This window comes from Filicampus tigris, chromosome 18 (genome assembly GCF_054856515.1).
Source record: "Filicampus tigris isolate MCC_2025a chromosome 18, RoL_Ftig_1.0, whole genome shotgun sequence".
Classification (NCBI taxonomy): Eukaryota; Metazoa; Chordata; class Actinopteri; order Syngnathiformes; family Syngnathidae; genus Filicampus; species Filicampus tigris.
This window is the reverse complement of record NC_141234.1, coordinates 6545952-6559961: the sequence shown is the minus strand read 5'-3', so window position 1 is coordinate 6559961 and position 14010 is coordinate 6545952. Positions and strand designations below refer to the sequence as shown.

At 38.6% G+C, this 14010-nt stretch overlaps 1 protein-coding gene across 2 annotated transcripts in view; it reads right to left on the bottom strand.

The window, feature by feature from the left end:
* khdrbs3 (KH domain containing, RNA binding, signal transduction associated 3) overlaps positions 1 to 14010 on the bottom strand; it is a 71764-nt gene that overhangs the window by 36180 nt on the left and 21574 nt on the right. For both annotated transcript variants that reach the window (XM_086015215.1, XM_086015216.1), the window contains exon 2: positions 2306 to 2424. In XM_086015215.1, coding sequence (XP_085871341.1) covers positions 2306 to 2424 — 119 coding nt within the window. The remainder of the gene's footprint in view (positions 1 to 2305; positions 2425 to 14010) is intronic.

The following is a 14010-nucleotide window of genomic DNA, read 5'->3' as shown; positions in this document are numbered from 1 at the left end:
AAGAAGGAGAGTCTAGGGATAAATCACTTGTTTCTCCAGGCAGGGAGGAACAGCACAGTACTGGAAAATAAACCGCTGGGACTCCTTATGCCTTGTTAATGGGCCTTTAGTGCATTCTGCCAAGAGATGCAGTGTACTAACCACTAGCGCACCGTGTTGCCCCTTCAATCATAAAACGGAGTAACCTGAATGCATGGAAACTAATGTGTTGTAAAATAGTCACATTCACTATTGGGGACAAGAGACAGCAGGGTATGCAAGAAGCTGATTGGCTGACAATACAGGAATTTTACCTCCGATACAGGAATTTAATCAGTACTTTTACTTTTTTTTTTTTTTAAGTGTTTTTTCCACATGTTCTACTTAAGTACAGAGTATGAGTGCTTTTGCCCTAGGGTTGGCTATAACGGCAATCTGTGTAGTCACAGCTACCACTCGCTACACTGGACAGCAAAGAGCTCCTTTTGGACAAGGAGAATGTCACAAAGACACGCGCACACCCACGCACACGCACGCTTAGACACTCCGAAATGGTAATTTGGAAAGAGTTGCGCCATCTGAATGAATGCCAGAGCCAAAAGGTGACGCTCAGTAGCACAAATGAGAGAAATAAATAAATCAATTCAGATGAATGACTTTTGCCATTGCTACCTGTCAAATAGAACAAATTGAATTTGTCTTCCCCGCGGTGGCTTGTTGGAGCTCTAAACAGCGTATCAGTGGCTCACCTTAGCAAATATGTCAAAGCAAATGCATTAAGATGTGAAGCTAGACTCAATGCATAGAAAACACAAGGCTCTACGCTCATCATCACTTTGTCCAATTAATTCAAGCTCTTCTTACATCTTATTTACTGTGGAAGCAATGATCTGAATATCAGTGATAGTTACTACTAGGAGTGGGCAAAAATATATATATATCGATATTTTTTCAAAAAACTTGATAACGAGAATTTGACGATATTCTACAAAAAATATTTTAAATCTTCACTTGCCTCACAGACCAATTGTGGATGGACAGCGTTTGTGAACAACATCTCTTTTAAATGACTAAATATAGCTTCTGCAAAACATAATGATATTCTACGACAATGTTTAACAAAAAAGAACAAAAAATTATGTATAGACTTACGATTTTTGGGAATATTTATGTAATTTAACTGTCTCTGCTGTTATTCCATAATTATGTGACATTTTGAGCTGCAGTAAGTACTGGTGTACCACTGCCAACTATGAGAGCAATCAGATTGATAAAAAGGTGTTAACTACAGCAATCAGAATAAGAAAATAACTATTTGATATGTGACGTGTGACGTAGTGTCACCCAGCAAGGGGGGAAAAAAAAAGACGTCATAGTCACAACACCCATTCTCATACATTGCCCAACGTATTCAGAATAAAGTTGAATAACAAAACTGCAATTTCCCGAAAAGTGCATTTTCCCACTCATTCGTCGCTGTGATATGTAGACTTGTGACTTTATTCATGTTTGGGTGTATGCTGGCGTCACACAAATAAACCGTCGTAGTCTAGTTGCTACTTAGGATGTAAACAAATTATGAGCACGGTTCTGAGGATGTTGACTGAGAAGTCGCTTTCGACTCCAGAGTATATCGTCTTCCTACACGATGGGATTTTAGTAGCATTATTATACAGTAAACCCCCCAAAAGGTCACACGAACACCAGAGGATTCTTCAATTAACACAAGTTGTTGGAATACTAACCACTACCCCACCGTGTTTGCCCATACGCCCACTGGTTGTCCAATATAGCCGAAACGGCATTCATTGGCCAACAGAAAGTGGCATGATCTCAGACTCCAGTTTACCAATTTTCTATCGTGAGGCCTATGTGTGTCCCTTTTGGTTTGTAGCAATGCACTGAAATGTTTTACTGTTAGTGAAAAAATGCCTCCAGGAGCAGACAAAATGGCTGCTATTTACCTCATGTGAGGAGAAATCCATCGCAAGAGGCAAGAAAATGAAATCCACTGTGAGATAATTCCCCTCAATCATATATTCATAAATATTCATAGACGTATGAGTATGGTGAGACATCAAAGTGGCATTGATCAAGGTCAGTGTGTGTGCGTGCGACAGCAAGAGGAGGAACAATTCCTGAATACTGTTGTTCTACTTGCTAAAATGCCCTCTTGATATGTTATATCTAACAACATTCAAAAATACAACAACAACAACAAAAATATCAAGGAGCAGTTGTGAGGGATTGAAAACCCAACTGGAGCAGGCTGTATTTTCTATAAATAAATGCAGCACATGGCACGCATTCAGTTGTCTCGACTTACTTTAGGAAACTGCTTGACTGGTATCAAAACTTTTTGGCCCAATTTCATGTTCTTGTTGATGACGACGTCGATGAACTTCTCTTCCTCTTTGCCTTCGTCCTTCTGAATCTTGTCGATTTCTGAAAAACAAAAGAGAAGTTGTCAGTGGATTGGTGTGGGAAATGGAACGACCGGCATCACCCGTGTCTGATTGATTGGTTTTTGATTGATTTTGAATTATATACTCTATTTCAATTGAATGTCCAGTCATTTTAATTTGTTTTATTTATTTTTTTTGTGCCAAAGACAATTAACTGTCTTGTTCAAATTTAGAGAAAATTTAGTGCCATCAAACCAGTATTTCAGTGTAATCAGCTCACTTTCAACAATATTCAGAAGCTGTTTAATGTTTTTGCCAGCACAGTAGAGAGTAGTATCATCCGCAAATAAAACATGTGAGTATTCGAGAAATGTTACATATATCATTAAACTATAATCTGAATAATTTAGGGCATACTACAGACCCTTGAGGTACCCCATGTGAATGCACACTTCAGACATGACATGACTGGCTTGGCTAAGTTCTAACTGAAAGCCAAAGGCCCAAAAAAATAATTTTTTTGCGTACACCATTTAACGTAGATAAATTTCTAGGATCGTTGCCTGCACCTTTAATTATTGAATGTATGTATAGCTATTTACCCCTTATGATGTATCCGTAGAAGCAAATTATTTTTTTTACATATTTGGATAATATTTGCAGACATAGCCCACTCCATAAAATAAAATTAAATGCAAAAGAAATGTTAGAGTACTAGCGAGATTATTATTCATTACTACTATTCCTGGTTGCTGACCTTTAAATTCCGCATTTTACACAAAGCTAAGAGGAAGCAAATAGGCACCTGTGCAACAATCTTGTAGTTCTTGAAATGTCATGGGATAACATTTAAAAACACTTTCACTCTAATAATTTAGTAGCGCAAAGCCCGTATCTAAATTTCCACTTTATTTTTCATCTTTTTCTTTATTTAAAATTAAGTACTGCTCGATTAGTAAGAATCACTTTGTGAGGGAGCGCAGGCTTTGCAAGTTGTTGAACATACAAGCTCTATTAAGGATCATCAAAATGAAATTTGGGTCCCTTCAACGACACTCATGCATGTGTTGGTACTCTAAAATCCTTTTTCATTTGTGCTGATATCAAATTACTTGAACGACTTTTACTGACTCCCTTTCATGTGCCCAGTGGAGGTGGACATTTAATCATCTCCTTACAAGCTATAGCCCAAAAAAAAAAGTTGCTACTGTATTTAGAGGCACAACCTTGAACACTTAATCAGATGGATAACAGCGGCCTTTCAGCGCTGGTAAAATGATTTTGCAGAAAGGCCAACTTATGAATGTGCAGAGGCAACAAGAAAAAGAAAAAGAAGAAAAAAAAAAAGTCCTGGCAAGAGAAAAGGTGAGACATAGGGCAAACTCCATCTTAGATTTGTTTCTTATCACATAAAAATGATTTAGGAAAAAATGAGAGCAGCCTAAGTCTTTAGTGTTTTTATTATTATTATTATTATTATTATTATTATTATTATTACTTTTGGAGACCGTTTCATTTGCTGTGAAGGAGTTTTAGGGACACACCAAAAAGAAAAAAAATCAGTCATAGAAGCACAAAATATTCAAAATGTTACAGGAATAAAGTCAAAAGAAAGATTTGCCTAAAAAGTTAACTAAATACTATGCCTTTATTTGCTTACAATTGAAAAAAATGCAGACAATAATACTTGAACTCGTAATATTATGACTGTGTATTACGTAATCTTTTTTCTTCTCTTCTTTCTACTACTTATCACAGGTTACATTATAGCCTACCCTAATGTTGTCTTAAATATTTTTTTCTTTTTTGTGAAAATAGTCATAATTTTCCCCCAAAACTTGACAGTAATTTTACATGCATTCAAATATAAATTACATTTTTAAAAAATCATCAAATTTTGAAGGGAATAGAATAGTACATGGACGACAAGAGCAATGTAACATTGTGTTCGTACTATCACTGAAAGAATTGTGTAATATCATGAAAATGATGTGATTCGCCAGAGTAAAATTACAATATTACCAATGTATTCATGAAAGATTTTATGTATATGCAATGTTAGCAGATTGAGTAATCTAAGGAAAACGTCTTTCGAGGAAACTGAAAAACATAAAAGCCAAACTAATTGGTCAAAATCTGCGCAAACGTTAAATTTTTCTCCTAATTGACTAGCATGAGAACGTTGAAATCAAATGTTTTACACGTAGACAGATCAACCACATACACACATTTTTCAATTACGCTAAGCCAAAGATGTGCAAATTAGAAGCAAAAAAGGGGCTAGTGATTTATCGATAAAGCTCCTGCTGCATTAATATTGCAGTAAGTAATTAAAATCTTTGATACGTGTCTCTTTTCTTTTTTTTTTTTTTCCTTTACCAAGGATAAAGGATAATTGAGCTATCAGGGAGATAGAGATATCTGAGCCCCAGTTTATCCTGAGGGTGGAGCAAACACACGCATTCTGAGTGAAAAAAACCCAAAACAAAACAGCAACATTAATATTAATGCATCACCTAGCAACATGCCGAGAGAGATTCCATTTTCAACGAGGTGTTGCTCTCAAAACACTAGGCCTGTGATGTGTTGCTGCTGAGATTGTTACTACAATGGTGTCAGCTTCATTTTGGCCCACTTTTGACTTACTAAGGGGAAGGCCGCATTTTGCATTCGAATTGACCTCTGACTCACCCTGCCCAGCAGGTGCAACCAAAACGCAGCTTTAGATCAGTTATCAGCCAGTGGGCGCTAACAAACCGCACTTCTTCTGAGCGGCGTTTAAAAAGCGAACTGTGCACCACCTCTGTGTCATTAACAGCTGTTGGGAAGGAGGGGATCCAAACGCCCAATGCGAGCAGAATGCGCCTGTTGTGCTGAATTTTTTAGGAGACTCTCCCTTGACTGCAGATGCGGCAATATTCTAATGTGGCTGCTTCGAGAAGCACGACAAAGACCTTCAATGAATCATCCTGTTGGAATACGTTTAATAAAAAGCTATGAAAGTGTCTCTATATGGAGAGATGGATAGATTTGAAGGCAGGCAGAACATCTGAAGTCAAAGGTCAAACTTTTTTGTTCTTTAATTCTTGCAAATGCGCAACTGTGGTTCTGGTGTCACTTGATCCAAAATCTGTGTTGAGAGATTTGTCTAAAATCTCACAAATTCATACTAAACTACGAATATATCCTTTTTATTTTTATCTGAATACCGGATTATTCAATCGAATTTTGAGTAGGATATCTGAATACCAAAATATTCAATAGCTGCAGCCCTATTTTAAAATATTTTAAAAATACTCGGAAAAAAAATAAATAATCAGCGAACAGGTGAATCGTCAGGTGCTAAACCATGAGTATGTGAGGTTCCACTGTATATTGTCGTAGATTTTTCAACAACTTGTGATATCATTTGATCCTAAAGGCTTGTAAAATGAATTCAGAAATTTCATGATTGAAAGACAAAACTATGTAGCACTCAACTGTTACCATATGCTGTTAAAAATATATTTTTTTACCATGATACTTTTCCTGATTCTAAAACTTGGCACTCTAGTCCACTTCAGCTTGGACAATAGTATGATATGAATCCATATTGCCCAGGCTACAAACTACAACAATATTTTTCAATGCAACTGTGACATTAGTTTGGGTCTGGCGCTTGAAATGAACACACTAAAACGCAAGTGCGAATTAACACATAAAAGCGTCAGGGGGCATGTCGTCTGCATACCTGCATTGTTGTTCAATGTACCAGAACTGACTGGTGCTTTACAATTAGTTGCACATAAAAGTGTTTCACGGCATATGTTTGGTGCATTAGTGGCTCAAGCTGCAGAGTGGTGTTCATCTAACAGTGGTATTTATCTACGTGCGGTGTCTTATGGCGTGCGGTGTCTGCCTCGCGCCTAAAAACCTTTCAGCGGCAATAAAGACATGCTGACAGCGGCATTAATGATCTCTTTGGTCGAGAATAATAAGAAAAATGTTTGACATTTCAATTAAGCAACACAGCGTGGTGTGTGGTTTTTTTTGTTTTGTTTTTTTGCCTTTGACGCTCAAGTGCTGTTACATACAGTATGCTACCTCCCGGCCATGTTGCGCTCACTTCTAATCACGCGGCGTGACAAAAGTGACATGTTATTTTGTTGTTGTTGTTGAGCCGCTTTATCAATTGCAACGTGCATCTGCGGGAAAATAATTGAGTCGAGCGTAGGAAGACACTGACTTGCACCCTTTGCACTGGCAAAACGTCTCAGCCAGTTAAAAAAAAAAAGTCTCAAATGAAACGCGGCACAGAGTTTATGTTACCCTTTAGTGCATCTGATGCCGACAGACTCATTACGTTGTTTCGCAATGGAGCAGAAATGTTGCATTTATTATTCATCCGCAGAAAAAGATATACCTTAGCACTTAGCTCGAGGGAAGGGGGGAAGCAAAACAAAACACATACACTGTCTGTACAAGCCTTGACATAAGTGTACTTTTTGAACCCAATTATTAACATTATCTTGTCTTGTGTGCACCTTTTTAAATTTAAGGCAAAGACATAATCTATCGCTGGATTTATCATGTCTCAAAGCAGCGGCACAACAACAACACTTTTTTCTTGTTTTTTTTTTGTTTTGTTTTTTTAAATCAATGCTGTCAGTATGATCTGGTTTACTTGACACAAAGATTTCATGGATCATTTAAGAATGTTGTAGAAAAGTTAAGATGGTTCCATGCCCACCGGCAATAGAACTTATTACAAACATACAAAAAAAAATCCTTAGCGCCCGTTTCACTCTCTTGCTTGCACAGTTAAGATATCAAGTGTGCTTGCTTCAAGCTCTTTATTGGTCACTCAGTTCAAGTTTTCTATCAAACTGCCACATAAAACAAAAGAGAATCAAACAGTGTACATTCAATAAAAATGCTTAGTAAAACCATTTAATTTTGCCCAACGAAAGTCTTCTAACTTCATGATAACACAATGCAAATCTCTCTATGTCTTCTTGTAGATCTCAGTGCTTGTACTACACTAAAGTTTCACAACTCTAAATTTGGACTTTGCTGTATACCTTAAAACATTTAAAAAAAACTAAAATGATAGTTTAAAAAATATGCAAATGAAGAACCACCATAACGCAGCAGAACACTGTTTGGCATATTACAATTTTCAAAGGAGGGAAAAGGGAGTAAAGCACATGTTTTAAAAGCAGTGAGGTCATACATAAGTTCATTACGGAAAGATTACAGGGTCTGCAAGATGTAAAAACCTCATTAATGCTACACGCAACTGTATTTGCATAAGAGGATGCTTGCCCGTGTCTCAATAAATTAGGATAAACGAGCGTTCGCGTTTGTGTTGTTTTTTGGTTGGTTTGTTGGCTAACGTGTGCCAAGGCTTGCAGGCAATATGGTCAATGCCAGACACAGTTTGCCTTGCACGCATCTCAAGAGTGCTGCCAGTGTGACCACACGCATTTAGTGTAAATCACCAAGTCAAGGCTGTGACCCTCGAAAGAGAAAACGCTACCCGAATAAGAAACTCCTTCGCTCACTCCTGTGCCAAAATCTTAATTTCACTCCAACTCCTCCACAAGGTCAGGCTGGCAGCAGGAATTCGTCTCGCCCCCCCTAATCTGGAGATTACATTCTGAGCGGTCGGGGAGGCCCTCCCTCCCTCCTTCCCTTCTCTCGTTTTGCCTCCGTCTCTCTCCGCAGCCCCGCCAGACTGGCTCTCGACTGCGAGGTAACGAGCCAAGACCCGCTTACAGTGTTGAGATAATGTCCGCGGATTAAGACAGAGAGCCCCTTGAGTGGCGCCTCCTTCATTTCAGACTGCAGCCTGTGAAGTGTCAGGGATCCATCCAGCTCGCAACAGACACCATTGTCAGTCTTCTAAATGCATGGGTGCATCAACCTATGGTTCTAAACCACACCGATTCCATTTTTAGCAACATTTGCACTTCTTCAGTACTGCCAGAATGGCTCCGGGCTTAGCGCTCCGACGTGACATCACATCATCAATTTGCGTTATTTGATCAGCATTTCGATAGTTGCAGGGGGAATTCATCTTGGCACCTGTTCACTTGAAGACACACTTCGGCGAATGGGATTATCTCAAGTGTTCTCGACCTGCCAAAATTCTCACGCCTCACCCACCGTATCGCGAGAAGCAGGGAAAAGGATCATCGGAGGAATGTCTGCAGCAAGCGCGCCACTCCTCGAGGTGTAAAAGTAAAAGTTATTTTGCCAGGAATCTTCAAAGTTACGGTAAATTATCAAGACCACCGTGTCTAATATGCCTAAGTGACTTCTTCCTTGCGGTTGAGTACATTTAAGTCTGGTCGGAATCAAGAAAAACAGCACTGAAAACGAAAACTTTGAAATTCCGAATGTGAAATGAGCTTGTGCCCCAGGCATCATAAATAGGTTAATGGTATTCCAACAGTCCTAATCTCAACACAGCATCATTAAGTATCCTGTTTAAAGACATAAGAAATGGGCAAACAGTCCCCTGAACAATGTCCTAATCTACAGCTGAGACCTTTTAGATTTCACAAACGGTGAGCATGGGCAAGTGAGCAAGGAAATATTTTGAAGACTAATTGTCCTAATTGTCTCTTGTGACTGAAGGGGTGTTTTGATTTTGACTGACGTCCTATTGTTTCGTTTGACAAATATTGTGCAATTGAGTCAGAGTACACAGCGGCAACAAATCACGCTCGGTGTCTAAAAGGTCTCAAAGTTGGTACACAAATATGCATAAATATCGTCAGCGCAATTCACCACAGAGGGATGTTCGCTATGACGCCAAGGTAAGCATGTTCCCATGTACAGTAGGCTCTATTTCAGTCTATGACTCCTGTGATAAAAAGAGGGCTCAGGTGTTTGCTCTCTGATGGAAAGTCACACATATTACTGTCAAATACTTTTTACATTGGACTAAAATGAAGTCCTAGACCAGGGTGGGTCACAGACAGTATTTAAGTTTGGTGTTTTTACTTTGACTCAACCAACAATGTGGTTTGATAATCAGATCATCAAAAAGTAGGTATTGGCATAAGACTAAATTCCCTTGATCCATTTATTGCAGAACAAATACTGATCAATGTATCTTTCCAGAGACAAAATCATGTTTGTCTTCTTTAAACTGCAAACTAGATGAGACAGAATCAACAGCCAAATAGTGGACTCCGTTTTGACCTCCCATTGGTCGGTAGGTAAGCTCCCTCTTTGTCCATTTTAAAACCCAGTTGAAGACACATTTCTCTTCTCTGGCTTTTGAGCAGACCTGAATTTTTCGGCTCTTTTCCGGTGTCAATTGTATATAGTGTTTTATGTCAATTTATTGGCTTTATTCATTTTTATTTTATTTATATTTTATATATTATTTATGTCTATATTTATTAATACATGTACCACAGCCTTGTATTGTTTTTGTTGTATTTATTGTATTGTAAAGTGTTTTGTTACAGCCCTAGCTGTTGTGAAATGCGCTACATAAATAAAATTGTATTGTATTGTATAGAACAAAGTAGCGCCTGCAGTCTATTACGAAACGATTATGCTTATATTAAAAAAAATAAAAATCAATAAATAAATGAATAAAAAAAGAAAAAGAAGTGCAGTGTAAACCTACAGGGTGACCTGCAGTACACATAATGAGCAAATGCAGAGCTATACTACACAAGCGGCCTGTGGTGACCAATCACTGTCTCTGTTAAGCACAGCATCGGCAAGCCTCCACTGCTTTGTCTTCATTAGGCTATCAGGACACCACTGTGGGCAACAAAACAGCAAGGCCAGAAGACGCAAAAGTTCTGGATACGGGGCAGGGGGATAGCAGGGTTTAGAACCAATAAAGCCTCAAAGATAAATCAACATTTGAATAATAAATCATCCATACCGGCTTCTTTTTTGGGGGGGGGACTTCAAGAAGAAAGAACTACAGCAAGGCACATCCCACAATTAAGAAGCGCTGATGTTTATGCTTTCGGTAGCCTTTCTCCTAATGAAGTTACCCATAAAAACGTCGTTAGGCTGTGAGAAGGGGGCGGGTCAAGAAGGGGGGATCCGAACATAAAACTGTGGGGCTTAATGAACATCATTATCTCAACCTCATCGTAGGCAGTTTGATCAAGATACATGCTGAAATCGTCGTAATGAGCGGTTACTCCTTCACTTTCAAAGTCAAGCTCTCGCGGCAGCCCAGGTTAGACGACCCACTGGGGATTAAATGGTTTGCAGATAAAGCCGTCTAAAATTCCAGATGGTTAGTATCCATCCATCCATTTTCCATTCTGCTTGCAATGTGCAAGTTAGGAGCAGACTTTGGCTGTTAGATGCATTACATCCTGGATTAGTCGTCAGTCCATGTCAGGGCACATGCAGAGAAACAATCTTTCACGCTCACAATCACACCATCACTGAGTGGGAATGGCACTAGCTCTGCCTACACGAATGTAAGGCGAGTGAGCCATTGCGCAATCGGTCATCTGATCTTTCGACTTGTCCCAGCACCGATCAAATGGAGAAGACAGAAAGAAGAAGACAGAGGAAGAAGAAGACAAAGACAGAGAAAGCCGAAGAAGACAAAGAAGAAAAAGACCGAAGAAGTTTTTTCCCCCTCTCGTTTCCAATATCAATATTTTTCTTCACAGTTTCTCTTCTCCTGAGACTAAAACAAGTTCAGACAAGTCCTGTGCCTAACTGTGCTAAATCAATTACATCGTCACCCTTCCATGCTACAGAGCAGCAAATCTGAGAAGGAAAAAAAAAAAGATCAATATTGCAAATGAATTAGGGTACTTTGATGTTCTCCACTGGCGTGATCTTAAATCAGCTTAGCTCGAGAAGGGTTGGAGTCGGACACAAACTCTGGATTAGCTTCCCAATACAGAACATTTTGTTTGACCACATGTTTTATTGACAGCTGGGTCATATCAAGCCTCGAGCTGTCCATTCATGTTATTTATTTATACATTGGCCACAAAAAAAAAAAAAAAAAAAAAAAAAGAGTTAAAGAAAAGAAACGCACACCACAACACAGCTCAAAGGGTGTGTAATGATTATGGATTTTGTGGACCACTGGCTTTGAATTCATCAATATGTCAAAAGTACATGCTTCTTTCCTCTTGCTGTATCTGGTGCTAGAACATCAGACAGGATTTGCATGCACGGATGAGCACATTTTCTGAAAAAGATCGACTGTGAAAACAAGTGGTGTTTTTAAACTGTTCTTGCAAAGTTACAAAAGTATCGAGGCAGAAATTACGATCATAGGACCCTAAGTAGACTCCAACTGCTTATGTACAGTGCCAATAGTGGAACACTGGCTGGATTTTAAATAGTAAATGCAAACTCTGGTAAATAATTCACCTTGAGCCTGAATTTTACGCTTGTGGGAGCAGAGGTGGTCAAAAAATGTGTCAAATTTCAGCAAAGCCAAACAGACCACACGTTCATATTTGTTTTATATACGAATACGATACGGATACAAGTGACCCGACCCGATGACGTTTTTTGACATAAAAGCCGTCATTTATGAGATTAGCGATATGATCGCTTTATGGTGGCAGTGAACCCGGCTGAACTAACTTCACGGCAAACAATTTATCAGAAAAGCGGCTTCATTGCTATCACCGCGTGATAAACTGCAAATATAAAGTTGTCAGTGCAGTATGTCAGACCATTGCTGTATGTTATTTTTTTATTTTTATTTTTTTTGCACAGTCCGGCATCTTTCCATACAAGTTCCTACTAGATTCTCTTTAGGGCATGCTTTGTCTTCTAAGTCCAAATCTATTACTCACACTGGCCAGTTTCTGGGCCCGTAAGCATTGCAACAATACGTACCACGGGACATACAGACACCAGGTCACAATGTCGTATCTGCAGAATACTGGTGTGTCCTCAGGTCAACTTAACATACTTTGAGCCTTTGTATGATTACAAAGTAGCATGTTTGATGACATGTCACACAGATTTGCTCCACTAACGGACTTGGACTTTGACATCTTGGTGATGAAACGCTGCTTCAATGAGTGAATATACAATTGTTGCTTTTTCTGGCTTTATCGGCACTCTCAGGTGCTTTTCCTTAAAACTGGTGAAATTCAGAGAGATGTGATGATATAAATCGTGATCGGTGTCACAGACACGTTATCAAGACTAGAGATGGACCGATATGCTTTTTTGAGGGCCGATACCAATTATTAGTCGTCAAGGAGGCTGATAACTGATATTTGGAGCCGATATTAATTTTCAGTAAAAAGGAAAATATTGGCATTCAAATCTTAGCTCCATACAGTTTTCTACAGTAAATGAAGTCCTCCAACATTTCAAACTGACACAAATGTTAAATTTTCACATAGCTTTGTTTTGATTTCAACATAGTTTTAAATTGAAAAAGGCAGATGCCGATATTTATCAAAACGCCAAATATTGGCGCTGATAATCGGCACAGCCGATATTCAGTCTATCCCTAATTAAGGCACCTAGGAACTTCTTTTGTAAATTGTGGGGAAAAAAAGCCTACAGTGTCTTCTTTAGAGAAAAGAGATGGGTTTTTTTACTTGTAGCATTCAGAGCTTATTAAGTGCAGAAGGTCTGGTTGCTCTGACTGCCACATAAAATAAGATTTTGATTAAGATGAGGTCAGATGCTTCTTAAAGCATAGCCCCATCCCTAAAATGGTCTTCTGTTCATAGAGCTGTGACAGGTTTTACACTTACAAGCGAGGTCTTAACGGGTCTCACTGGACACTAAGAAGGCAAAGGGGACTTGGCGCTATCTTGAGAGTGGCTTCGGACAGCTGCACAGATGATGTGCTTTCTATCAAGGCGGTCTAAAATGTGAGCTCGTACTGCAGCTTATTTTTGGTCACTTGTGCATTGTTTGAGAACAGAAATTTGGGTGAATATCGTGATGATTTCTTGTAAGCCATTCCACAATTCCACAGCTTGCTTAAAATTCACAGCTTGTTCATATTTGCCATCATATAAACTATGGGGTAATCTCTTGGGGCCTTTAAGGATAATCAAATTAATTTACACCATTTGGACCAATTTACTTGAGTGAGCCTCGTATCTCTTGTTGAGATATAGAGTTACCTGAAGGAGATATCCTTCTAAAGAGCACAAGATAATACACACGCACACACACCCACACACGCCCACACACACACACACTTAAAGGCTTTTGACTTGGATTTTTTTAATTCACTTTTCAATTAGGACTTGTCATGTAACGCTACCTGTGCTAAGTAGTATGAGAATGCTACGTGTGAGGCGCCAATACTAGCTGGGTGTTTCATCTGCAGCAGTCTATTATTTAGAAGAAGAATGGAGAAGAAAAAAAAGAAATCAGACATTGTTACTAGTGTACAATATATATATATATTTTTTTTTTTTTTTTTTTTGCAAATATGGAAAATTTACTTGACAACGCAGTATTGTCACAATCAAACGGCATTATATAGATAAATACGAATTAAGCTAACTTGAAACAAGTACATTTGAGTTGCATAAAAGCACACTGGACTTCTAGTTCTGAGTACCGGGAATTTGTTTTGTGCAAAAAAAAAAAAATGATGGCTGATATTGTGCATTAAATTTCTATGTTAGTTTTTTTATTTTAT